At 37.0% G+C, this 27,982-nt stretch overlaps 2 protein-coding genes across 10 annotated transcripts; one reads left to right on the plus strand and one right to left on the minus strand.

The window, feature by feature from the left end:
• Nucleotides 1–1,616: 1,616 nt before the first annotated feature.
• Nucleotides 1,617–9,659, minus strand: LOC105055047 (uncharacterized). Its single transcript, XM_010936744.4, has 6 exons — nucleotides 9,258–9,659; nucleotides 7,393–7,592; nucleotides 3,617–3,757; nucleotides 3,455–3,535; nucleotides 2,020–2,144; nucleotides 1,617–1,934 (listed from the first exon to the last, which is right to left on the minus strand). The coding sequence occupies exons 1-6, from the start codon at nucleotides 9,478–9,480 to the stop codon at nucleotides 1,886–1,888; spliced, it is 819 nt and encodes a 272-aa protein (XP_010935046.1). The 5' UTR covers nucleotides 9,481–9,659; the 3' UTR covers nucleotides 1,617–1,885.
• A 3,483-nt stretch (nucleotides 9,660–13,142) lies between these two features.
• Nucleotides 13,143–19,214, plus strand: LOC105055046 (seipin-2). 9 transcript variants are annotated; one of them, XR_003802236.2, is made up of 4 exons: nucleotides 13,143–14,301; nucleotides 17,299–17,857; nucleotides 18,589–18,704; nucleotides 18,845–19,214. XR_003802236.2 is itself a non-coding variant. In XM_010936743.4 (2 exons), the coding sequence occupies exons 1-2, from the start codon at nucleotides 13,258–13,260 to the stop codon at nucleotides 17,752–17,754; spliced, it is 1,500 nt and encodes a 499-aa protein (XP_010935045.1). In that variant the 5' UTR covers nucleotides 13,143–13,257; the 3' UTR covers nucleotides 17,755–19,214. The 9 variants fall into 9 exon arrangements, 1 of the variants encoding a protein (XP_010935045.1); XR_012135928.1 differs by having other exon boundaries at nucleotides 18,589–18,690; nucleotides 18,840–19,214; XR_002165783.2 differs by having other exon boundaries at nucleotides 18,589–18,690.
• Nucleotides 19,215–27,982: the final 8,768 nt, after the last annotated feature.

The following is a 27,982-nucleotide window of genomic DNA, read 5'->3' on the forward strand; positions in this document are numbered from 1 at the left end:
CATGCACATGCTTGCACAAGGCATGTATGGCACAATACTCTGGATATATTAAGTTTAGAGCTCTTGAATTTAATTCGGATGCTTTAGAACTTTGAGGTTGCCCTCAAGTTTAATCCTGAAATTTTGGTCATCTTGTATATGATTTTGATTTGAACATGGATTGTCTGTTTTCTTTTTTCCAAGTTGATCCATAATCCAAGAACATAAAAATTGGACTCACTTGTAATAGACTTGATTTGAGGAGTAACCTCGTTTCTCCAAAGCGTTTGCAGACCCAGACCACCTGTTTGGAACCATATCAACCCCACGCTGGACGGCAAAATGGAGCCGTATGCAAGGAAACAAGAACAATAGATAAGACCCAGACCATACGCCACGACACCGATGGCAACTACGGCATCCCCAAATTACCCATGGAGACTTCGCAAGACAATGGTGATGCCGACTGGATCGATCCTTGCACAATAGTTGCTCCAATACTTTTTTAAGATATCATTTTTTTTTTCCCTCTAACTTTGTTGATTATGTTCGTACTAGAGTTATATGAGTGCTCCATCTCAGCGAAAAAAAAAAAAAAAAAATCCATAAAAAGATCAACAAACTTCACCTGACGTCCGCTTGACACAGATGTCCACAGAACCTGGAAATCGGAGAGCAGACACAAACCTGCTTCCCATGAAGAAACTCATAAAGCTGCAAAACTTCTCTCGAGCTTAAAACTGTGAAAGGGATCGGATACCTTTTTTCCAGGGTGTTGCAGCATGGGAAGAGGTTGTTTTATGACTTTTGAACACGCTATTTAAAGCATCTGCCGCTCTGCGCCAGAGGGAGGCAGATATCGCAACCAAGAGAAATAGTACTCCTTGATGAGGATGAACCGAGGGTTCCAACTTGGGCGTCCACAGAGGGAATGATAAGAAGACTATATCTAATGCTTTATAATATCAAAACAGAATAGATTCTCAGGAGGGAAAAGATTCGTCAATATTTCTTTAAAATCTATGCCATGCATGGCAAGATCTACTTGCACATATTCTGTCAATTTACAGCACATCTCGCAGATCAAGAGAAGATCATCACAACCAACACCAGTATAAATACAAAGACTGATGGTGCCAAGGAGCAGGGTTACTGAAGATCATGTGTGCAGTAAATTAATCAGCTCACAATATAGTAAGAGGCTGAATTTCTTTAGTATCCAGGGGACGGTACAAAATTTGGCTCATCCATAGGGATGAATAATAATTGTCTCGAAATGAAATTTCCCCCAAAAGGTACCTTCTCTTCTACAAGAAGAGAGAACACAGGTCAACAACAAACACTTTCACCAAATAATCAATTAGCCCATGATCTCAATAACATAAGTGTGATAACATAGCAGCAGTCCAGATTTTTTCTCAAAAAAAAAAAAAAAAAAAGGAAGAAGAAACAGCACTCGGCATATCCTATGAAGTTAAAACATGTCATCCAAATGATCCAAACACTGTCACACTTTAAAAAGCATAAATCATGGCACAGCATCCACAAGCTGCTATGAAAGAGATATATCCATGAGGTTTATGCTTGCAAGCATGCCAGAGAGTCATAAAGAAAGGAGCTGAAATGTTTTCCCAGGGTTAAGATAAAAGATCCACAAAAGATCTAGATTAGCTTTATCTAAAGTACAGGCAGTCAGCAAAAAACCAAAGCATTATCATTCAAGATATCTACAACTGCTTTTAAATTTCTTAGACTTCGCATGTGTTCACAACTTGACATCACCATTGACAAATTGCAAAGGCTATAGGTTTCTAAGGGATAAGGCAATAGAAAATGCACAAAATAGGATTTCACATCAAGTTACTTCGGGGTATGATAACTGAGAGGTTGCACAGAATCTTCAAATTTATACTACCCCAGAAGGAAGACGTAGCACCAATTGCCCACCAACAAGACTGTAAAAGAAAAATATGAAGTAATATAAGATTCTGAAATTAATCTATTATATTAAGGCCCTTCATGATGGAAAATTGCAGTTACCTTTTGACGTAATAATAGCAGAAGTCTGCAAGGATGAAGGTTTGAACAATTTCTGAGAAGAGAACCATGGATGGCCACATCCCATATCCCAAAGCTGTCAACAGGGCCCCACGAGTATCCAGGACCTAAAACATAACATTCAGTCACTTTAGTAAGAAATTAATCTACAAACATAATGAGGAAAACAGAAAATAAGTTGAGGATCAAGAACTGTTACAAATTCCTTTTTTCTCAAATGAATTTTTGAGCCTAATTTTGATTCAAAATCATTATTTTGCTGGATCTTTGATTGCAAGGAAAGTAAAAGCAAATCACAAGTGCCACTCCCCCACCAAAAAAAAAGAAGAAGTTTCTTTATTTCCTAATATCTTTTCCTTTTCTTAGAAGTAAAATCTGAAGTTCTGAAATATATTCAGCTGGTGCAAGAAACACATCTTACTTGGGGACAATATCAGCAAAAGCTGAAGAAAATTTGGCTAGTGCTTTATGCTTTAAAATTTAATAAGTATGTCCTTGACTAGCCACAATCACCATGCTAGCTAATTTCTTCCATATAATAATTCCATGTATGTGCAGTTTCTTAGAATTTTTATCCTAATATATACTATTGCTTATTCATCTGTTTCATTGAATATTGTGCTGGCTGTATTAGATTTTATAGTTTGCGGCAAAAATGGAAATATTTCAACCAGATTGGACTGGTTTCCGCAGTTATTCATCCATTTTTTTCTTATAGACATATCCGTCCAAAATTAATTCCAGTTTCAAGGCTTCATTGGTTTCTGCTTAAATGGATGTATGCCACACATAAAAGCCTTGGTTTTTTCAAGCTTAGAGAGCAGTTGTTGCATACAGTTGATTGATCAATCCTCCATGTAGCATTTTCAGAAGATTAAAGTAGGAATTTGGAGATTCCAAAAAAGATTTAGAAGCTTTTAGGTGTTTCATAAAGAAAAGAGGAGCATTTTTTTTGCCTCTCCAATTATTTCTTGATGAACTTCCAGATTTGAAAAACATATTTTAGTAAATTATTAAAAACATTTAAAAAGTACTAAGAAAACTTATTAATGAAGATTTAATCTCAAATGTAACACTAGATTTTTTTTGACATAAACAATACAAAAAGAAAGAGGAAATCTTATGTTTCAACATATACACAAGCAAGTACTTGTACATACTATGATGCCACGAAACTCCAGGATTAAATAACTAAGAAAGAACAAATAGTAGAAGTTATGATCTGTATGTTCTCTTTATTTTAGATAAAAAAGAAAATCAAGGATCTCTTTAATTTCTATATGAGCATTTACATTTGTTGCATAAACATGTATGTGCAAGCATATGAAAAATGTAGGACCAATTAAATATAATTAGAATACATATCTGAGTAGAATGAGATATTTCAGAAAATGATAGCTTTCATGCTGAATCAAACCTGAAGGACCCAGTGCGCGCAACTCAAGAATCTAGCAACTCCTAATGCAAATACATAGTGAGCTGTGAATGGTTCAACAATCTGCCAAACATAAATGAAGATGTTGTTAAGAAAAAGAAAACAATTCCCAAACTAAAAGGGGCTATCATTTTCCGCATTTACCTTTGTGTTTTGCATTAAACGTAACTGGGGTAACACTGAGACAGCTTCCAAATAGACGCAAAAGGCCCAGAAAAATCTGTTCACAATATTATGTGATGTTGAAGGATGAATTAAAAGGGCTAGTGCAGCACAAGGCACCACCTACATCCATATGAAGACATACAACTCAGCACAGTTACAAGCTTATAAATATGACCAAGAAATAATTGTCAGTAAATATAATAAAATAAACAATTCAGAATAACATCACGAAGGCTGAAATTATTGAAGCTTGCAGAACTTATGCAGTTCCATCATCGGTCATTTATCCAAGCATACAACATTAATCCAATGATTGGCAAACAAATTATGAAATAAACTACCTTAACCATTTTAGTGGAAATTACAAAGGAAACACCTCCCAAACTTTCAGGATTGCATTTCCCTCACAAGTGGATATAGTTTAAAGTCCAATCATATGTGCAAAAAAATGTTATACAACCAGCATCCGCAAGCACATATAACCTGAGACTTCTCTTATTTCTCACACTAGGAAGTCAACATATAGTAGTATTGATGTCAGTGATGTCAAAATCAGTAGAACTGCAAAAGGTTTTAAAAAGAACTCCCTATGAGTGAATCTGACTGGTGCCTGCTTTCTTTAAATTGAACATATGCTGCTTATGTTGCATTGCATCAGAACTTCTTGAGATAAAATTTTTCAATTCAGTATCTAGTTATGACCAAGGTCTGAAAGATGATTTGAGATGAACCATCTCTTCTCATGCATTTATGCTTTCCTAACTTTTGAACCATTGCCAAAAAGTCATCATAGGTTCACCCACATGTGCCAGCCACACGAAAAATTTTTCCACAAAGCCATTTGAATTTCATTCAGAAATCAAAAAGGGAAACATCCGCAACAAATAAAACTAGCTATCAGTGATAAATCTTATATAAACTTTTCATTACTGTAGACTGCATCAGTCAAAACTGTCTGAAGCAAAACTGGAAGAAAGGAAGATCGAAAAATGCAATTCTAAGTTGGCTGGAACATCTCTTGAACAGAAGTTAGACAATAGACCTTGAGTGCTGCAAAGAGAACTTATGTGATCAGAGAGAAAAGAAAATGACAGATACAGGCACATTTCAAGGACTCGGTGCAAGTTGATACAGGGTGAGCCAGCACCCTGCATCAATACAGGCCAAAGTGGACTAATACATGGTCAGTACAAATGAAATGTACCAGCCAATATAGGTCATACTGGAAATACGCAAATCCTTGACGGTAACAAATACAATAGGTTAAATATGTATTGACCCGGCCATCACATAATATGGCAATAGCTAAAAATTCAGTAGTTCTGCTTTTATGCTCAAAGACCCCGCTATCCACACTCTTCAAATTGATCACCTGATAACAAAAGGTAACATTCTTATTGCTTTCTTCATCCAAGTCAGCCATGTCCCAAAGCAAATGTAAACCTAAGGGAGTCCTGAACCCAATCATGAAATGCTAAAGGTCTCATGAATCCCTTAACACCCTGCTAGTCAAGCATCATAATATAATTAATTTGACCACTGCAACACAGAACATATTCCTTCCATTGTTCATTCCTACATTAAGTACTACTATAGGAGCATATTTCCACAAAGACAACAAACCAAACAAAATCTGGGTCGACAAGTCTTAAATCAAGTATTTAGCACATGCCACAGAACAAGCCACTGGTTAAGTATAAAGAATTCTCCATTAACCTCTACTTAGCATATCGTCATCACCAATAAGGGAAAGTAAGTTAGACTCACATGAGATCACGAAAAGTTCTACAATTATCCAGAAGCATAATGTTCCCTATTTTTCCATAGCTCAAAGGACTACACCCAACTTAATTTGGCTGGGTGAAAGGAGAAACCCAATAATAATGAATCTTTGGGGAATGAATATAGACCTCCATGATAAATTAGGCAAATTCCTAGGAAGATGATCTCTACATTGTTAAACAAGGCTAATCGAGGCTAATCCAAAGCAAAATAATGTCACTAAACTGGGATAATACAAAGCAAAAAAATAAGTGTAACCACCATGTCACTACATTGAGCAAGTTATCTTCACATGAAAATCAACTTTCACAGTATTAAACTTAAAAAAAAAAAAATGTTCAAGTGCAAACAGATAGAATTGTAAGTTCTTAAACTGGTCTTTTTTTAGAGTTCCCTCTTCATCTCTACTATTATTATAACCCAAAGACTGGGAAATGCATCTCCAACCCCAAATTTTTGCTCCACCTCAGAATTCAATACCACCTGTCTTGCAATAAATTTGTGTGCGCGCGCGCGCGTGTGTTAAGAGAGAGAGAGAGAGAGAGAGAGAGAGATGGGCCGCACAATTCTCTGGACCCTATCCATGCGAAGAAGAATCCATGGTTCAACTTGCTATCATTTGTTTAAAGTGCATGCAAATTAGGCATGTCCCTTGGTGAAGCCATGTAATTTGATTGAGCAATCAATAAAACACAATATTTCTTCTGTCTTGTTCTTCATAAAACTTGCTAATTAGTCTCTGAGCTTGCAGGAAGGTGTAAAGCAAACCACCACTTGATTCAAAATCTTCAGTCCACACCAAGAAAAAAAAAAAAAACCCAAAAACACACACACATATACACACATAAATTAGAAGAGAGAAGAAAAGAAAAAGAAAAAAGAACCTAAGGCTTATTCTTAATTGAAGTCAATGCTCCAATTTATGCCGGCTTGCCATTAAGAAGCATTAAAAAAAGTCATTAAAGATTTAAGTGTTGAATATGACGCCTGTCTCAAGCATTATTATAAGCTACCAGTCACCAGAGCTTTTCATAACTAGTAGGAAAGTGTTATGCATTACATGTCTTACAAAGCCACCCCAGGGGACCCATTCCTTAAAGAACATTTGCAATCACCAGACCTTAATGCACATTTTCCACAAGCATTATCCATAACATTACATTGAAAACAACAAACGAACTCTATTAACCATCTTGTAAGTGGGTTGCCACCACAAGGAACAGCACTCCTCCAAGATTCCATGTTAGAAAATAGTTCATCGGATACACATCATGTCAAGAAAAACTATGTTCGCAGGGACTAGTGACAAGAGTGATCACATCCCTAATTGCATGCACCAATAAGAACTCCTTTTTCAATTTCCACACTCCAACTTAAGCTGCTATTATCACATTTACTGAAACATTTAGAGAATATCATCACAAAGCATTACAAAATTTCAGCAAGACAAGGAGTTGTGATATTCAAGCAGAAAATGTCTCGAAGGTCTGATTGAGTTTGTAAACCTTCCTTGGCTCAACATAAAATTTCTTTTAGAGAAAAAAGCCAAAACGATTAGCTATTGCAGACAGAACAGTTGTGCAGAAATAGAAACCTTATGCTTTGTGCAGATCTGTTTGATTATGAAAGTATGTAATTTACATGTTACGATAGCAAGATCACCAAATTGGGGCAGTTGTTTGGGTTCATTAGCACTCAGCTTGCCTTCATATATACCTATGAAATATTGAACTATGCATACTTTATTTCAAATATTCTTAACACAGTTGTTGTACAATTTGCTGCAAGTTTTCACTCTACACCTTGAAATAAGTATTTGTCAAAAGTTTTATCTATCATTCACTCATTACAGAGACGTGATTAAGACAAGGCAGAAAGACTCAGTTAAAGGTTTTAGTATACGGTGGTTCAAAAAGAGAATGAATGTTAACTTCTTAATATGGGAAAGTTGGAGAAGTTGAGAGATATTTTACCACATAGTATATTGCAAAGTTGTCCTTATCCTCCATGTAACTTGACTTCAGCTTAAATCGAATCATATAAATAACCCACAGGGTAGTCACAAGCGTAGCAGAATCCAGCAGTGTGTGTATGTCATACTCCATAACAAAACTGCAGTACAGTCTAACAGCTAAAAATAAAGCTGTTAGATCCTGAGACTTGAGTGACAGTCCTGCAATTTTTAAAATTATGGATTAAGATAAATAAATTCACAGAAGTGAGAACAGTTGCAACTTGCAACATAATGAGTAATTCAATGGACAATTAAGAATACAAACAAACAAAAACTGACAAACTATCAAATTCTAAAGACTTCCCGCAAACAATGGCAATAGCATTTTGCTGTGGAACTATCTAAAAATATCTTTAGCTTTATCAAAAGCCTGATCTGAATGATAAATAACAGAACATCATTAACTGCTTGAACATGCACAAACCCAAAATATAAAGTTTCATGGTCAACTTTTTCAGGAAGAAGTGAATACCTCAATCTTACCTTCCTGTATGAACTAAAATGAAAACTCATTAGCTTATAACTTTTTCATCCAAACAAACATGCCTGGAGTTAACATGTTAATAATGGTTGATTTTCTTCAAAGTTGGACAAGAAAGGTGCATGACATCTCTTAGCCTAACTCCACAGAGCTGTTGCAATTTTGTGCTTTACCCTTAAATTACAGGCGATAAAGATGGAACAATAACATCACTAGCAGCATATATATCAGCATATCAATCATTATATCCTAAAAACTGCAAATGTTACATCAATATATGATACTTGACCTTGAATCGTAAGAGATAAAATTTTCAGAAATGTTAGTAAGTGACTAATCATAAGGTACAACTACTGACATAATGACATGATCTGCACAAAGGGGTTTATAACCTTCTTCACTTCCACCTCCATGTACTAACCCATATGCCCAAAAGTGCCAGTCCAAGGTAGCGTTCTAATGATTGCTCGAAAAAGAGTGCGTCCTTAAGTTACTTGTACTCAACAACTAAACCTAATTGATACACAACAACTGGATTGTTATGCATCACATTACATGCCACAAAACTTCCAGAAAACTCGTGATACCCACTCTAACTCTTTCCATTCATGGGACCATGAGTCATCACAACTTTCAACTGACTCTTTAGATAAAGCAAACGCTCAATTTTTCTACCATACAAGATTCATAGATATCAACAAATCTTCTCCATTATCCAATTTGGTGGACCTGAAGTGCTAATCAGCGCAGAGAATCATATCTGCTGGTCTCAAATTAATCCCCATGCCAAAATCTCAATCTAAATACCTAGCTAAATTCCTCATAAAAAGAATTGCTTGAGACTCATAGTGAAGTAAAAAATAAATGCCCCTAGTGCCACTAGCGACAGTAATACCAGTTCCTAGAAATCCACATGTTGAAATCCTGATTTATGAAAAAAAAAAAAAAGGAAAAAATCCTTTTTTATCTTCTACTTCCTCATAAAAAGAATTGCCTGAGACTCATAGTGAACTAAAAAAATAAATGCCACTAGCAGCAGTACCACCAGCTCCAAGAAATCCACATGTTGAAACCCTAATTTATCAAAAAGGGAAAAATTCCTTTTTTTTTTATCTTCTTTAGTAATCCTTGCCTCATAATTCGTCGAGAATAGGGCATCTTCAATCGACTCTGAGTATCACTACTGCGATCTTCCCATGGCTTCATCGGAACAACAAATAAAACAAATTATAGCCATAAAAATACAATCTTTGCCACCAAAATTAGAAAATAAACAACCGATTTCGCACTTAAAGATCAAATACCCTAAAACTAGAGACAGATAGAAGGGGGGGATTACGAACCGGCGCAGGTCTTCTCCTTGGTGAGCTTATAGATTAGAACTGAGATGCCGATGGCATGGACGGCCTCGGCGGCGACGAAGAGGTTGTCGTGGTCGTGGACGACGAATCTGAGGAAGACGAGTGCCGCCATGCCCGCCACGACGCTCAGGAAAGCCTTCACCTTGGGCGGCTGCCGCTTCACCCATCCCACAACGGCGTTTATCCGCCCCCTCGATGCCTTCATCTTCGCTCCTCCGGTCCGATCGATCGACAACTCCCTCCCTTTCGGTGCCTTCTCTCCCAATCCGAATAGCGGAGGACGAGAGGAGAAATAAAAGAGCCTTTTTTTTTTCTTTCCTTCTTTCTTCTTTGAAAGGGGAGACCCAATGGGGAGAAATACGTGGGCTTTCGGGGAATTCCTGGAGGTGGGTGGTATTTATAGACGGTGGGTTTTGATAACGATGATCACACCGACCGTGTCGGATGCGGAAGGTGACCAGCTTATGCTCCGTTTCTTCGGTCTTGTGATAATTAATAGTTTATTTATCTATTTATTCAGATATAAATAGGAGATGATGGAGGTTTCTCTTTTTTTTAAAAAAAAAAAAAAAGAGTCCAACTGGTTTCAGGATGTCTAATCTAATCATATATCTTACTTTTATTTTTCACGCATGTTCATAATGACAAGAATTAAGGATATTTTAATCAAAAAGTTGACAAACAATCAAAAACAGCATCATCATCTCTGATTTAGTATATACTATATAGTATAAATAAGCGTTTCAGAATCCAACCTTCAGTGTAATTTATTGGCCAAGGTTGGATATTATCTTTGGTCAGGCAGTAAAACATCAAATAAATGCTCATAAATTTTATAAGAAATATATGGTGTACTTGATCTATACTAAAGTCTTTTTATATAAGAAATTTTGAATCTGACCAATGAGAAAAGGGAATGGTCTTAAACAACAGGAATTTAGCATTATAATAACTACAAAAATAGTTTTAGATATCCTTGTATGACCGAGCTTTCAACTTAAAAATTTTGAGTCAAACCGTTTCTAAGTTTGGATTGTGGGTCACCTACTCACACTTGCATTTGCAAAAGTGGGTTGCAACCCAAGTTGTCTTGACTCACGAGACTCTCACTGTTCTCCAATACCTAAGAAAAAAAAAAGGGACGAATCTTTTGGCTCCGCTGGTGCCCCACTTTAGAAAATGTAATAAAACCTAACGAGGACTTGCAAGCAAGAGGCCACGGCCTCTTGCTTTCAGACTGGCGGCGTGTGGTCTATGATGCTAGGTGGTAATTAAGAAGACAAGAGTGAAAAAGAAAAAAAAAAAAAAGAGTGGGGGAGAGGAGGGGACAGAAGATATAATAAAAAAAAATGAGGATTTTTTTTTTCCTCCTTTGTTTTCGTATTCTCCGAAATTTCTAGGCAAATATTTCATTGTATTTCTTCTTTTATACTAAACTTTCTTATGAGTTTTTTTTTATAAGTTTTATCTCTTGATCTGGATTTGGAATGAACCACAATAAGGAATCAAGGATATGCATGTAAAAAGTAGCCAAACCATAAGCAGTGTTTATGTCTTGTTTAATAAATCGATTATATTATCATATGTAATTTTCATGTTACCCAAAATTTTTAAATGGCTTAGGGGATGATTTTTATATACTCATAAATAAGCAATTATTTCTTTTTTTTTCTTAAATAATTATGATCTAAATTTTAATAAAATAATAAAATATAAAACTTTAATGAAAAGGGCATTTATCTTTTTATTTGCTTTTATTGTAATCTAATACGAAAGTAGACCCACAAGAAAGTTTTTGTCTAGATTTGGACCCAACTTTTGTTTGGCTGCTAAGGTAGAAGTAGACGTGTGAGAAGATCTTGGTCTAAATTTTGACCCTGCTGTCCAGCAGTAAGGTCAAGTCTGGAATCAAAGTAAAATGCCAAGTTTTTAGTTTGAACATTGAACAAGTCCGGACGCGGATGGACATTGATGGGATCTTGAAATGAGAGGCGGAAAAAAAAAAAAAAGGCTTGCTATCAAAACGGTCTCCTTTGCCGGTCTAAATTCCATTCCCGGTTAAAATCTATCCGGCAATATCCCGCCAGATCCATATACGTAGATATCTGCATGGGATGGAAAGGATGAGAGGGTGTTGGAGAAGACAAAGGGAGAATGCATATAAGAATGTAACATATGTTATATACACCAAGTGAGAATAAAGTTTTAGTTGATTTAGTCAAGACTCAAAATTCTCATTGGGTCCATCTTTAGACCCATGCTAGATGGGCCAATACTTGACCTAGAAGCCTATGATCTAACCAAGGCTCGAGCCCACACCTCTAAGCAGCAGTGGTTATTATCAGGTTTAGCTTATGATCTTTGAGAGTTTTCGTAAACTTATCCTTTCATGCCGCATTCTCAATATGTCAACAACTAGTATTATTCTTAGATATGGCCATCTAGACTAATATGCAAGAATTGACATGAGTATCTCCCATTTCAATCAGCCAGTTGGAGAAAATCCTATTCCCATTCTAATTTTGAAAGAATGGGAATGCCTCAATTCCTCAAACCCAATCTCTTTCATCTCTTATAGTATTTGAATTTTTTTTTTTTATTTTAATTCTGTATGAAATATATTGGGAGATATAGTTATTAATATTATTCTCACTGCAATATCAACAACTGCTCGTACCCTAGCTGCACTAAATTCTATCCATGTTGGTAATATTGGAGGATGAAATCTTTTCTCTCTCCTGTAAATCATGGCTCTATTTTTGTCTTGTTATTGAGCAGGCTTCAGGATGATAAATTTTGAATTTGAAAAAATTATTAGATAGAATCATTCTACCATATAGAATATAGACAAACATATAAAAAGTCTTTGCCATTTTTGGTTCCCCCATTAAATGCTAGCCAAATCATTCCCCATTAAATACTGTCCATGGCTAACCATGCCGCCCATTCTTCATTTTCCATTAAATGGTAATCATGATTAACCATAGTTTAGTAGAGCCAAAAGCCACAAGCACTTTTTATTTCCTACTAAAACATAGGTAGCCATGATTAACATTTTTTTTAATTTTTATTAAATCATGGTTGGCTATGATTAGCATTTAATAGAGAGCCAAGAATGGCTAACTTCTGGCTTTTTTTCTCCACTAAATCATGATTAGCTATAGTTAGTATTTAATAGGAAATGGATTTTTTACTAAATCACGGTTATCTAAGATTAATGCTTGTTATTTTCTATTAAATCATGATTAGTCATAATTAGTATTTAATGGAGAATCAAAATGAATGATATAGTGATAGAGAGTTTCATTTTTTTTTTTACTAAATTATGATTAGTATTTAATGAAAAATTAGAAATGACCGATCTGCAATTTTTTTTTCTCTCCATTAAACTATGGTTAGCGATGGATAGCATTTGATGGAAAATGGTTAGTTAGTATTTAATCGAAGAATGAGTGGCTAAGGCATAGATATTTTAGGGGTGTTTGGTTGGGGGAAATGGGGTCGGAAATCAGAATCAGAACGGATGACTCCTATTCCAACCGTTTGGTTGAGAGGAATCTCATTCCGATTTCGATTTCGATTCCGGAATGGAATGAGAATGGATCAATCTATATAGAACTTAATCTCTATTTTCTTTTATAAATTTAATTTTTTATTTTAATTCTAATTTTGATTTTAATTTTAATTTTGATCCTAAATTAAATATTTTAAATATTTTAATTTTAATTTTAAATTATTTTTATTTTTATTTTCATTTTGATTTCCATTACATACCAAACGCTCCTTGGATCCTATCCAGTAGAATGATTTTATCCCATAATTCCTTAATTAATCCCGTTTCCGCGGATCCTAATGCCCGTGGGTCACCGGTTTATTCCACCGCGCATCTCTACGGCCCTCCTGGCCCAATGAACTGCCGACCCTTATTCCCACTTCCTTATTCCTCCTATTCTCCCTCCTTCCTTCTTCGCCTTCCCCTCCCATGGACGAGACGGAGCTCGATGACGACTCCTCCCCTGATCCTTTCTCTGACGCGATCGATTCCTTCCCTCCGGAGAAAACCCTCGGCCCAATCCCCCCACCTGAGTCCATCGCCAACCGCCCGCGAGACGTGATCCACGCCGCTTCCCCAGCCGCCCTCTGCCACCGCAGGGCACCCTCCCGGCAGATCCTTGCCACCGGATTCAAGGACTCCTCCAGCTCTGATTCCCCTTCCGGCATCAACAGCGTCAGAGAAAGCCGGACCAAGATCCTCCTCACGTTGAAAGACCAGGAGGCTTGGGAGGCGCCCGATAATTGGAGCTCTTCCCTTACTTCGGATCAAATTAGCTCAGGAAGAGACCGGAGCACGGAAATCTCTCTCCGATCGTCGGTGACGAGCAGTGCTCCTGTCAGAGAATCGCATCCGGTCGATGCTGGATCTCCACCGCAGGGGATCCTCGTCTCCGTTGCCGTATTTGCGATCAAAGCTGTGGCTTTTCAACTCAGTTTGCTGATTAGTTCCGTCACATTTCCCATTTGGTTGCTGCATTGCTCTTTCTTGCTCCTCATCAATCCTTTCGGCACCCTAAGACGAGCGAGAGTTGCGATAAAAGAGAGAGCTTTGAGGTTATGGAAGGGCTCAATGGGGAAAGTTATCCCCTTTGTGTTCGAAAGACTTGTGAGCCAGCAGGGTGTGGGGAAGTTGACGGCGAGGTTGGCTAGGGGGTGCTTCTGGTCTATCTATCTCTGTTTCATGCTGTTGGGGCTCTTGATGGGAGCATTCTTAGGTGGGAGCTTGTTAATGGACAGAGCTGTTGAGGCGCCGCTCCAGATGATGGAGGATTTGAATTTTGATTATACGAAGCCGAGTCCGGATGCTTTCGTGCTGGTAGGGTCTTGCAATGGTGGTTCAGCTTCTGGTGGAAAGGTTGGAGCTTGGGATCATGGAGGTTGGCGGTCGGTGCCGCCAAATCACAAACTGCAGCTGACAATTTCATTGACTTTGCCAGAATCAGACTACAATCGAAACCTTGGCATGTTCCAGGTATGTAACTCCGTTATCTGCCTCTTGCTCATATTTTCTCTTTCTTTGCTTCAGTGTTAATTCACTTTATTCTATGACTGGTTTTTGAACAGTGATTCTATATGCATGTTAATATATGTTTGGATAGTCTAGAGATTTGGAAGTATTATGTCTTTGATATTATTCCATCATGGATCTTGAGGAGTCTTTATATGTTTAGAAATAAAAGAGTGCAAAGGTACACTAGTGGCAGGGAAACAATTAAAGGAACCAAGGGCTGGACATGCAACATGCATGTACTATCTCTCCTTGTCCTTATTAATCACTGGGCCAAGGAATGACCAGTGTTTTCAGGCACTAAGACGCTATCAGTTTCACCCTTCTCATACTATGCTTCTCATCTATTTTGTCAAGGGACATATGCTTATATGCGCTTACATACATACATACATACATATATGTATGTATGTGTGTATGTATGTATGTATGTATGTATGTATGTGCATGTGTGTATGTATGTACGCGTGCGCATGCGTGTGTATGTGTGTATGTATGTATGTCTCTGTGTGTGTGTGTCTGTATACACACACACACACATAGTTTTTGATGTATCCGTTAATATTTTTCAAGGGTGAGACTTGGTACAAAGAGTAGCTTGCTTCATTATGACCTAGATGCCATAACTTTGAAACATGGAAATAGCCCTTTGCACAAAGGTAAGGTTGTGTATATCTAACCCTCCCTAGACCCGCAGTGGCGGGAGCCCCATGCACTTAGATGCTTTTTTTAAAAAAAAATGATTAACGAGAGATATCTTATTAAATGAGAAGATTTATCTTACCACGAGGAGAAAACTCGAGGGACCAAAAGGTCAAAGTAGAAGAGGACACAGACCTGCAGGATTTGTAGTTGATATGGAGATGCATGTAACCACTGTTTCACCTACTGGCTGCCATTAAAGAGGGAAAAAAATAATAGAGGAAGAGGCAACATAAAAGTGCCCCTCGCTCTTATTTATCATTTAATTATTGACAGATTCAATGGTACTGGCATCAATCTTTTTAGCCAATAAATGGACAACAATATTGATGGAAAAAAAAGACCAATAAGAGCTCATATAGGTGCAAATCAGTCAGATGTCCCAAAATAGAAGCTGAAGTGACATTTATTCAGCATATGAATGCGAACTTGACCTTTTGTGGCATTAAGCTTGTATCAAGGTTGTTCCCTATTACATGTTGCAGTTGTGCAAGAAGTATGTTCACAAATGCATTTTGAGCTCATTTTGGTCAAATCCAAACTAGGTGGGTTTATTTGTTCTTTGTATGAATTGGGTACCAATGCTGCCATATTGATACCCTGCTTAAGCAAAAATTGGGCTGTGTGTGGCCCCTACAAAACAATCTAGAAAGCATGAAGAAAAACGGATTTTTGAACCCCTCACGAAGACAGAAGCCAGAAAAGGTGGAGACCCATGTGCACCATTCTCACTGGCTCTTGATGGGGAATCATCAAGTAACATGGCACAGTCCTAAATGATCTGGTATCACTCTGAGGCCTTTGAGGCTCAGGGTCCTTAGTGAAATTACTCATTTCATTCCTTGCTTGCGATAAGGAACTAGAATGAGGAACCTGCACCCACTCATGCATGTACAAACACCCTAATCTTGAAGTTCACCTAACTGTTGCCTTTTTTTTCCTCTAGTGTTTTAGTCATTCTCAGACATGTAGAATTCATAGGTTTATCACTCCCAGATGGTCGTCATAGTCACTTCACCTGCTTTGATAAGAATTGTGGTTTTTGGGATCCAAAACTAATATACAAGTCTAGGTTTCAAGTTTGGCTCATGTCTTATTCAGGCTATGAGTTTATTTGGGCCCAAGCATGGGCATGTAAGAGTAGGGGGGAGATAGGGTTGGGGATTCTTAATCGTCAATAATTATAGAATGAAATAAAATTAGTTATTATTGTTAGGTTTTACGTTTGTGCTTCTTGTTGCCTACAAGATACATTATCCGTTTATGATTATCGTTTATGTAATCATATAGGTACCGACCAACCCCAAAGTTCATGGATGCTTGATGCTTCTTGCTGTTTCACTAGTTTCACGAATTGTAATGGGCTGAATTGGTAGAATAACTATGAGGATCTATGCATGTTTTTATTCCAACATTGGATATACATTGGATAGATCTTGGGTACATATATTGGACCAAGCAATCCAAATAACATCTTCCATCTAGCCTTTTTGGATAAGGTTTTAAATTGTTACAAATGGTATTAGAGTGTTTCCGATTGGACATTGCAGCACAGGTCTATTTGGGGTTGATCGTGGGCCAATCATGATGTATGTGATTGGATTTGATTGGATCTAGAGTAGACCCTTAGCTTGGCAAAGGTGCCACGGCTTGAACTAGGGGTGGTGAGGACCCATGCAGGTATATGTTTAGTTCCAAATCTACTATGTCCTAGATAGATCTTGGGTACTTATACAGGACCATGAAAACTGAATAATACCCTTTTGCTAACCTTTTTGGATGAGGTCTGAGGTTGTTACAATGACTCTTATAAGAATTAATGTACAGCAGTGACCCTCTTAAGAAGTGAAATGCAGCTTGGTTTTCATCCACTTGAACAGGTTATGTATTATGTCATCCTTTATGTTCTATTTCTAGGTTTTCTTTTTTTTTTAATAACTAAATGGAATAGTTTTCCTGGCTGGTACCGTACTGATAAGGAAAGGGAATATGATAGTATAATTAATGCTATTGCTTCCTCATATTGTGCCTTCTATGTTTGATATTGTATTCCCTTATTTTTTATTGATATTTATGTTTTATTGCTTACTGGTAGACTGACCATCAATTAGTACAAATAGCTCAGATACAGATTATCAAGGCTAGCAACTTAGTCATGGAAATATTTAAGAACATCTTGTTTTATCTCTTGTTTGTTTATGGTTGTTTCTTGTTATGCTAATTATGTTGACCCTTGATGTTTGGTTTTGCTGAGGTAAGGTCAGGGCAGAGTTTTTATCAGCAGATGGTAATGTCATGGCTAGTTCAAGCCAACCATGCATGCTACAATTCAAGAGCTCTCACATTCGCTTAACAGAGGCTTTTCTCAAAAGTGGTACTCTACTAGGAGGCTATTCTTCAGAATCGCAGTTTCTCAGATTAAAAATGACAGGTTTTACAGAAGGAACTGAACCTACTACATGCATAAGGGTCATTCTTGAACAAAGGGTGGAGTTCAGGCCTGGTGCTGGTATCCCGGAGATTTATTCTGCATCGTTAAAACTTGAGTCAGAGCTTCCCCTTTTTAAGAAGTTGATATGGAACTGGAGGAGGACGCTGTATATCTGGATCAGTATGGGGTTATTCATCATGGAGTTACTGTCTTTTCTTGTCTGTTGTAGACCAATTGTAATTCCAAGGTCAAGGTCTGTCAGTGGTTCTCAAAGCAGGATGTAGTATGCGAATTTTAAGACAACATGGTTGCAAAAGAGGAGAACAAATCTTCTGCAAGCATCATTCACCAATTTTGTGGCTGTCTGAAATAAGATAGCATCTTCAGGTGCCTTGGGGTGGCAATCATGATTTGAGCATTCATATCAGTTATGTCATGCATACTTCTGTAGTTTACCAAGGGCATAGAACTATCAGTGCTAGTTTGTTTCAAAGATGCCATTTTCAGCTATAGAACTTGAAAGTTGAGATAATTTCAACTTGTAAGTTGGTAGCTCATTTAAAAATCAAGAATGAGGGAGACCAACTGTCATATCACAACTACATCACACTATCTTGTGAGGGATTCACATTTAATGAGTGCCGATATGAGGGATGAGTAGCCTATTGGTAGAGCAGATGTGGACATGTAGCTTTTGGAGCAGGAAAGCAGGAGTTCCTAAGAGATTTTGTTTTGGTGTATAGAAGAATTAGTATGAGAGAGAAAAAAAAAAAAAAACTGCTAACCTTAAGTGATAGAGACTGAATGGTTCTTAACTTTATCATTATTTTTATTTTCATGAAGGGGGAACTGCAAGGTTTAAGGATGGGTTAACAGTTGGTCCAACATGTTGGGTAGAAAAATTTTTCAGAGTTGACTATTTTAACTTCTACCATGAAACAAATTTATTGATATGGAATAGGGGTGATAGTGCTAGGTACATGTGTTGCCTGTAGTTGACTCAAGACGAAGGAGCATGTGATTAATGTTTGTGATCTCATCCATCATGATTGTTTGGAGTAGATTTGATATTTTGTTCTTGTCTTTTTAGTTTCTGTAATTCTTTCTCTTTTGTTTAGAGATGATGACCGGGTGCCTTGGCTGATAAGGAGTGTTTTTGTGGAAGAAAAGTGAGGTGCATAACCTGACAAGCAACGTTCATGGCTGGGTGCTTATCTGTGGTATAGATGATTCAGTTATGTAAATTATTTCCAGCATTTTGCATCTGTAACTAGTTGCATGAGAATAGTTTGTGTTGATTACATTCTTTTCCAGTGTAATATCCTGTTGGCGTGATAATATTGTGATAATATTCTTTATATTCTTTTAGTGCAGACATGTCCTTACCATGTCTCATTCAACTTAAGTTGACCAAGCTTGCATGGGCAGCCTTTTACCATGAAAGTATGTACGTATATCATGCTTCTTCTGCAACTTCAGGGCAAAGGTGGATTTTCCAAGGACAGGTGAGGCTGCGTGAAACTTGGAGGCCATGCTATGTGATTAAATCAGTGCTTTTGCAAGTCAAGGGTGTCACCAAGTTACGCAGCAAAGAATTGTACCAATTTGTGATGCAATATGTACAGGTGGATTTTCTGCTCTTTCACTGTGGTTGCTTGGTGGTTTTATCTTGTTAATGGGCTTCGCATCTTGTGTTGCTCCTTTAATTATAGTGAAAATGGTCATTGCATGGATTATTCCTTTATTGTATTGCCTATAGCATAAGAAAATTGTTTTATTATTCTAATTTAATCCATGTTTCTTTACTCTGACAGATTTAATCTCAAGTGATGCATATTTCGATGTGACAATTGGTAAAATTATGGTGATTAGGTTTTGGTGAAGGATTTTGATTCTTAATGGAGAGTTGGTTATCTTAGATGGAATTGATGATTTAATAGAAATAGAGAGCATGTGGCTCACAGGATTGAGCTCTTTACTTGAGCAAAATGGGTAACAACCGTGTAATGGAACATTCTCATGTCTGGTCAAATGCATCCCGGATTGGTTGGTAGTGATACGATCGCAGCATTATGTCAAACTAGTTTTGAAAGCCACACTGTTGAATAATCTATAAGGAATGCCATCCCTAGGTTGGCACACAATTCTTGAGAGCTAAACACTCTGATCCTAAAAAAAAATCTGCCAACAAATAGGCATATCATCTAGGCATGCAATCCTTCACTCCTAGTACACATTATTTCAAGGGCAAATGTGGTTATAACTCAGATTCTAGTTGCATTTGTGAAGGATCTGTTTTTTTCTCCCTCCTATTCTTATGTTTAAGCTTTCATTTGGATGAGAAGTTGGCCAGCTGCTATGCATTAAATTCTTTAGACACATCTGATAAAATTGGACCAGTTGAAGTAATAATTTCTAAAGCGAGAAAAACAAAGACTACCCTCCATCTGCACCATTGTTGAATTATAATTTTAGGCACAATTCATCAAACAGCAAGCCAGTGTTTGGAAATTTTCATGAGAATGATGAGCAACTCATCCAGAAACTGAAATCAAAACCTCAAATTCGGAAGGCAAGTGCCAAACCAGCTCATAGGAGTGTTTGGAATCTGGGGATGCTTATTGTCATGTTCGAAGGTGAAACCAGTCTCAATAAGGTGCTCTTATTTGCTTCTGTATGTTTATTTATCATGTGTTTATCTATGTTAATTTGCTGAACAGAGACATCAGACTGCTTTTCTACCCAAGAAAAGAGACATCAGGCTGCACACAGTGATCAGTTAGAATAATCATAGAGGGAGGTCTTTTTCTTGCAGGTTCCCAGAAAAAGGTACGGTGCACAAACAGAGGTGAGAGGAGATAGTACCAGTTCCAGCTAATTAATCAGGAAGCTGTATTACCCTGTGATGAAAAGAATTAGAACTTTGCTTAACTAAAATACAGCTAAGACCAGAGGACTATTCTTGATGAACATATGCTTAGAGGTTTCTCTATAAGATTTATCAGATGAAAGAGTAGAATCGATGGATCTTGTTGAGTCGGCTTTCGTTCTAATGCTAGTAAATTTGCTAAACGAGTAACTTTATCAGAGGATTTGCATCCTCTTTCTTGGACTTCTTGATGTAAAAATGATCCTACTGCCTAACATAACAGACCAGTTTGGATCTGTTAGATTGGCTTACACATACTATATTAGCAGGCATAACTTTTCTATTGATCAAACTTAGGCACGTCGATAATAGTTGAAAGGCATTGTTTGTGATTTATGGCTCTAGTCACAGGTAGACCTATCTTCTACCATAAGAAATACTTTGTGCATTGCAGGCGGTGTAGCTCTGCACACACCACCTGTGATAATTGGCTCCCGTACGGGATCGATGAAAAAAGAAAATTAGATCACTAAAGAGACAATCCAATTGCAGAGATGCTTTGGAAGAAGCTTAAGTCATCGGTCACGAGAAAATCAAACCCTAGCTATCTTCTTAATCAAATTAGATCACTGAAGAGACAATCGAGTCTAACAACGATGTACATTAAATTGTCAGAAAGGACAATAGAGTAGCTAATTGCCCGGCAAAAATTTAGTGCACGAGTACAATGATATCAGGCATGTGTAGGTAGTTTTTTGATAGATGTTTTGCCAAATGTAAAGTATCATGAAGGCTGGTTGTTCGTGGATTATAGCCGAGATTATGGATGTTGATCATGTACAACTACATCTACTTTTCCTGCCCATGTTGAAAGCAGGCATGTCCTACACAACCAGACACTCCTGCTTGAAAATGCTACACTAAATCCTCTTTTCATTGTGTGACAACAGTCTGCAACAGGATTGCTTCTTAACATTCATGTTAGGAAGTCCAATAAAGTGGAAAGATCTTTGGAAGAATCCCCATTAAAATGGCCTTGAAAATACTTAGCAACGTCACTTTGTTTTAACTTATTTAATAATCAATTATCTTAAATTTATGTTAGTAAAAATTTCAAAAATTATTGAATAAAACTTCGAGATCTTTCGTTGCTGTGGCAAGTTGATTTTTTGGAGAGTGAGTAGAGAGAAGCAGTTCTTTGACACAAAAACATAGTTGTAATTCTTGTAATGCTAGTAATAAGTCCATGGCATTTGCTGAATAAGGTCCAAAGTTAACATCAGCACTTCAAAGAAATAATTGTGCCATTTACTCTTTCTAATCTGTGGCCTATAATCACTCTGTCACTACCGGACCAGATACGAGGAGTCCACATTCTAGGTCTCGACTACGGGCTCATCTTGGCCATTTTCGAGTCATCTCCAATTAATATAATTAAGCCTTAGTTTGAGCTCTATTATATCTGCAGGTTCTCGATGCTACCAAATATTCTTTGCCCCATGTTTCCACTTCCACTGCTTTCCACAGTCACTTATGTTTTGAAATCTTGGACATTTCTCCGAGGTTTGAATCTCGGACGCTATCCATGAACAATCGGGTGGTTTGGAGAGTGCCCATCAATCCATAGAAAGAAGTCTGCATATAAAGAAGAAAACAAAACCTCGTCAGATCAGATCCGACTAGGACCTTCCATGCTTAATTAAGTCAGGAAGGACTTTGGAATAATGATAAGAAATAAAAAAAAATCCATCAATCTCCATAGATCTGCAAGAAAACAGTATACACTAGAGACTAGCTAGTACGAAGTCCGAGCATGTATCTCTCTCATCCAACTATGTATGTCCTTTAACAAATAATATTAATGGGCCTTAAGCTTAAAAATGATCTTCCAAACTAGCAAGAAGGTTCCTTGTTCCTTCACTCTCTCACTTCGTCCATGCACGTAGTCCTTTACTACCTTCTCTTTATCCTTAATTGCAGGCTTCTGGATTTTGGTACACTGAAAACCTTCCTTCACTGTCTCGTCTCACTTTGTCCATGCACGTAGTCATTTACTACCTTCTTTTTATCCTTAGAGGCTTCTGGATTTTGGTACACTGAAAACCTTTTACTCCTCGCCATTACCATTGTGCTGACATATCAGCCCCAACAACAGAATGAAGCCGTACGAATACAGTATACCAACCACCAAGCTTCCAAATGATGGGTACCGTCGCCAAGCGAGCTATGGACTACGATATAAAGGATATGTAGTTCTCAAGCAACTGTTTGAGATGGGTCCACCAGCCATACATATCCAGCTCAACTCCGTGGGCATGACTCAGCAGTGGAAGATACAAAACGTGCCAACCTAAAGAGGGAAGAGTAAAGAGGTAAGGTGGTCCAAGATGGTGAAACAACAGGAGAATGGCATGGTGTCAGAGAGGAAATAATATTTAAGCTCACCGCAGCCGGGTAAGAGAATAAATGCTTTGTGGAGTTAATGGATGATTATGGGTCCTACGGTATGGCTTCATGGCCATGGGTTTCTTTCCCTCGCTCTCTTATGTGTAGCTATCATCTTAACTATGTTGTACGCATGACATTAGTCCTCATGCAGACTGTGTCGGTGCTTCAAATTAAGTATGCACCTACCAACGGGTAGGAGTCGTAGAATGACAGCTCTAGTGATCGACAAAGACAAAGAAGAGGGAGGAGGGAGTTCATGTTAGTGGGACCAGCTAGTCCATCAAGAAACATATATGGCGACAAATTCTAGTAGAATTAATTGCTCAACTCTTGACTAAAACTTTCAACTCTTGAGCAAGTTGAATCTTTCAACTCATCTTGACTAAAACTTTCTAAGATTTAGCTATGATTTTTACCGCCGATCTTAGTGAATATTGATAAACTTTCACCATTGGATGAAGTAATAAGGAAGTAGTTGATATCGCTACAGCCTGAACAGTATGTAACTATAGGCCAAAGGAATTAAAAGGATTCATATACATTACCATTCCCAAATGCTGTTGGATAAAACCTAATTAGTTGAGTTGAGAAGGATCATATCCTTGCAAAATAAAAAGTCATGAGGATATATAAACTTGTCGAGCAATGATTCGCCGGGCTCGGTAATCGAACTTAGGGTTTGGTCAGCTGATTTACCGAGGGGATCAGCAGATGCCATCCCGGTAGGGTTCGGTGGACGTAATGAGATGGGATAAGATGAGATGCGAGAGATGCCGCGTGGGGACGGGAAGAAGGTCCACAGCCTTGACATCAATTGGTGGGGTTCCTTAGGTTCTGTCAACCTCCTACATACGGAACCGTACGTAGTAGCATTTAAAGCCTTAAGGCTCGGAGAGTCCCAAGGATTATCGTGCAAGAACCTCGGCTAGGGAATTTCACACTAACGTATTCCAGCCAAGGAGCACAAACAGTGCCATAGATTCCTTGATGGCCAATGCAGTGACGTTATCTTGACAGGGGGGCTAGCAGAATATACAAAGTTGGTTGGTGCGTATCTTAATTCATGCCTAGTGAACTCTGACAATAGTCTAGTGGTTTCGTCGGCCCCTCTAAATTAATTAGGAGGGTTTCAATTTGAAGCATTTTATTAAGTTCTTAGATGTTTGGATAATTCTTTCAGATGAATCTCTTTTATCTTTTTTAAAATAAGAAAGATTAATTACTTTTCTGATCGCTGACCTACAATATGTAACAAAATGAACATCAATCCATTTCAATTTTATAACAAAATAGATACTGATCTATAACATGTAACAAGATGGTCATCGATCAATTTCAATTTTATAATAAAATGATCACTCTGTTATATTCTTAATCTAATGAAGAGAATTAGTCAGAATGATCATTTTGTTATAAAATTGAAATTGATCGATGATCATTTTATTACATGTTATAGGTCAGTGGTCATTTTGTTATAAAATTAAAATTGATCGATGACCGTTTTATTATACGTTGTAGGTCAGTGATCATTTTATTATAATTTTTTATAGATCAGCGACCAAAAAAGTAATTAACCTCAAAAATGTGAGTAGGCTTATCCATCATCTTTGTGTGATTTTTCTTATTGAGGGAAATCCTCGTGTATTTTTTAACAATTAACTCCAAAAAAGCCTAAAAAAACCAAGAAACAGACGAAGCATAGACTAATATAAATCTAGAAATGAATGAAACAACATGCTTTTCTCTTTCGAAAAAAAAAAAGAATGATTTTTGATGGTCAAATTAACTTAGAAAAAGATGTTTAGTCATACACTAAGCTACTCTAGCAAAGTAGGACTTTTAACGTCTATGAAAAAATTGTATAGTTCATGATCACATCACGATATGGATTGGTGCCATGAACAGAATTAAGTGGCCCCAGGAAAGCTTCATGGAGGCCACAGAATCCCATTCTGTTTTCTTGTGACACCCATTCATCATAAGTTTATCTCCCAGTTGCCAACTGAACCAGTTCCATGAAATAAACTATTGCTTGTGAGATTTTTCTTCCATAGATTGGAATAGCCTCCAAGAGGAGATAGAGTGGAGACAAAAGTTTAAAGAGATTGGAGAAGCCATCACTTGTACTGGATCCCTATACCTCTCATATAAGAAGAGAAATGCCAACTGGCTGAGATAAGGCTGGTTGGCAAAACCACTGCTTTTATATCTTAGTGTTTTGGCAATATTAAATATAGCCTTTTTGGGTGGAGTAAATATTTTGCATCTTTTGAAATAGTGCAACCAATAGTTTTGTTGATCTTCTAACAGTCCCTATGTCTTCTTTGACCTCCTTCTCACTCTGTTTCTGTTCACATGGGAGATCTCCCATAGATGTGATAGCCACACACAGGATCCATTGAAAGCTAGCAATCTCTCTTTCCACCAATTTCCAAGTAAGACACATCAGTGGATAAGCTCCAAGATTGTAATGTTGACTCCAGTGACACAAACATGTTCTTGTGTGGATAGTTTATTTGTGTAGAACCATTCTGCTTGCGTTTGAGAAGTGGAATTTGTTGCAACATGTCTATAATTGTAGAAATATGTTCAGAAATTGATCTGTTTTTCATAATCATTGGTTATGAAATTTAAGAACCCGATCGACCAAGACATGTCATAGCCATTGGTTCTAAGAAGTATACTCATTCAAATGGATTGCCTTCATTGGTTTCCTAATATAGTTTTTTAATGATTAATTTTATGTAAAGGTTTATGCTGTTGTTTTTTTTTTTCCTGCTCTATGTCTTTAAAGTTCCATCACCAAGCCATTCAGCAGTCCTACCAGGTACATGACTCTGGCTTATCAACAAAGTCCAACACTTTTTTGTGTTCCATTATAATTTATGACCTCTTTTATTCGAGAGCAATGCTATGGTTATTTAGAAAAAGCACTCGAAAAAGTCACTCAGCTGTCTTGCACCAATCACCTTGCTTTGTGCTTCATTACATGGTAATTCACACCAGCTGATTGATTCTTTGAGTTACATATCTAAACTACCAACTCCTTTTGTTTTACCTCTAGCTATTTATATATGGATTAAGAAAAAAAATCATATGCAAGTAAAAACTGAATGCAAGTTTACCATGTATCTTAGGTCAATTAATCTTTACTAATGCAAGTTTACCATGTATCTTAGATCAATTAATCTTTACTATAGAGAAATGGAAATACCTACAAGCCAGTGTTTTAGTGATATCAAGATGTAGCCTTCAAGCCGTACCATGCAGATTTTAAGATGTATGCATGCTATTATATCTTAAGCAGTGTCATTAAAATACGTCAAAGAAAATATTTCTAAAGCTTAGAGTCCATCTAGATTGGTTTGGTATGAAAATTAGATATGAAATTGACAATGGATCTAAACTTAACTTAAACTAAAATAATAAATATATAAATATAAATGATGTTAATTAATAGTAATGATGAGAAAAGTAATAATAATTTTGTTGGTAGAACTAGAAAGCACACAGTTAGCACCAATTCCAATTTTTAAATTGTCACATTTTCACCTCAATAAGAGTCTCTTCATATATAGTTTTTAACTAAATTCTTAATTTTTGTAAAGGGGATTTTCTTGTAGGGGCAGGTGGGTTGCTCACTTTAAAAGATGACCTTAATGGCTGTGAAGTTTTCTCAAAAGAGAACTTTTTGCTTTCCTTCACCCACCACTCCTTTGTAGGCGTTGCACGTGTGGGGACATGCACGTGCGCATGGGTAGATCTAAGTCTAACTAAAAGTACGTCTCCCCATCGGTGTGGCAAAGAAATTTAATATAAGCTATAGGCTTACAATTTATACTATGTACGAAATTTAGTTGAAGTTGATATATTAATTATTTTTTTCAAGTAATTAACGAATGACGAATCCTTTTTTTTTAGTGGTATAATCATGCATAATTTGATAAATCTTAGTGAGGTGGAATTAATCGAGTAGCCAGGCAGCACAAAATGTTCATTCATTGATTATAGATTTGTGTAAAGTTTCTGAAGCATGTTGTAGCACTAGAGGGCATATATGTAGTGGTTGATGGGGGAGGGATGCATCCACTCAGAAATATATCAACCTTTATATATTTCAAAGGGATTGAAGCATGATGTCTTTTGGTTCATGGAGTGCTTGATATTCCAATTTGGTTATTTAAATATTGAGTAATATTGCTTAATTTTAAAAAAAAAAAATGGCAATGCATGTCACTAGATAACCCCTGATCGACTGACCAATGAGAGGCCAGAGAACCAATCAAATGCCCATAAACTGTTTTTTTTCTATGAAGACTTGTGAAAGTAATTCTTTATAAATTGGATGGGTAAACATGCATCAGCACAAATTGCTCAGTGAAAAAGGAAGATTTACAATTTTTAACACTAGATTTGTTTTCTGCCTTGGAATCTAAGAGACATGGTTCCCTCGTGACTTTATTTATTATACCCTATGTCAGAGTGCATTCTGACATATTCCATGGCATGTCCTGCACCTTTCTTTCTTCCATAGACCATATTCTATGAGACTAGAGAGCAAGATGGAGCTTAACACATGAATAAAAATTCTAAAACTAAGAGTATACGATACATCATCCTACTAGATTGAAGTGGGGACCTAATCACTTTTCCAAGTTTTTTGTAACCCCTATATATGACCAAGAGATAAGAGTGTAACTGGGATATGCTAGCCAATTCTATGTTGAGCACCAATATGAATTGCCAATCGTGTGGGATGTGATACAAGTGGACTTTGAGCACTGCATTCATTTGATCATGTCCCTAAGTTGTTGGTAGATACATGAGGAAGTGATCATTTCTCAAACATGAATCTTAAAGCCCACATTTTGTCCAATCAACCAATATATAGAATAAAGCCTAAGAAATAACTTGCTTGAAATGCCGTGCTGATGAAAGGCATGCCATTTCAGTTTTCCTATCAAATCTAGGAGATAAACAAGTTTGGTTAAATTAGGGTTCAAAAAATCCAAATTCAATCCATATTTGAATTAGATCAAATATTTGAATCCAAGCACAATCTATTTTCACTTGGTGGAGTTAAAGATTTATTTGTTGATCAAATCAGATCTTTCAAGTCGGATCTGGTCAAGAATAACTCAAACATAAATTTCAGAAACCTGGCATAAGTTGGCTAGGCCTAGTTGATTGTGTTC

The sequence above is a fragment of the Elaeis guineensis genome, chromosome 12, assembly GCF_000442705.2.
Source record: "Elaeis guineensis isolate ETL-2024a chromosome 12, EG11, whole genome shotgun sequence".
NCBI classification, from domain to species: Eukaryota; Viridiplantae; Streptophyta; class Magnoliopsida; order Arecales; family Arecaceae; genus Elaeis; species Elaeis guineensis.

What these genes read in the sequence shown, in the direction of transcription:
- LOC105055046 (XM_010936743.4), top strand. Translation starts at nt 13,258, where the DNA reads ATGGACGAGACGGAGCTCGATGACGACTCCTCCCCTGATCCTTTCTCT. An exon ending in GAAACCTTGGCATGTTCCAG is followed by an intron (nt 14,302 to 17,298) that starts GTATGTAACTCC and finishes TGCTGAGGTAAG; the next exon opens with GTCAGGGCAGAGTTTTTATC.
- LOC105055047 (XM_010936744.4), bottom strand. Translation starts at nt 9,480, where the DNA reads ATGAAGGCATCGAGGGGGCGGATAAACGCCGTTGTGGGATGGGTGAAG. An exon ending in GTTTAATGCAAAACACAAAG is followed by an intron (nt 3,536 to 3,616) that starts GTAAATGCGGAA and finishes TATGTTTGGCAG; the next exon opens with ATTGTTGAACCATTCACAGC. An exon ending in GCGCGCACTGGGTCCTTCAG is followed by an intron (nt 2,145 to 3,454) that starts GTTTGATTCAGC and finishes GTTATGTTTTAG; the next exon opens with GTCCTGGATACTCGTGGGGC.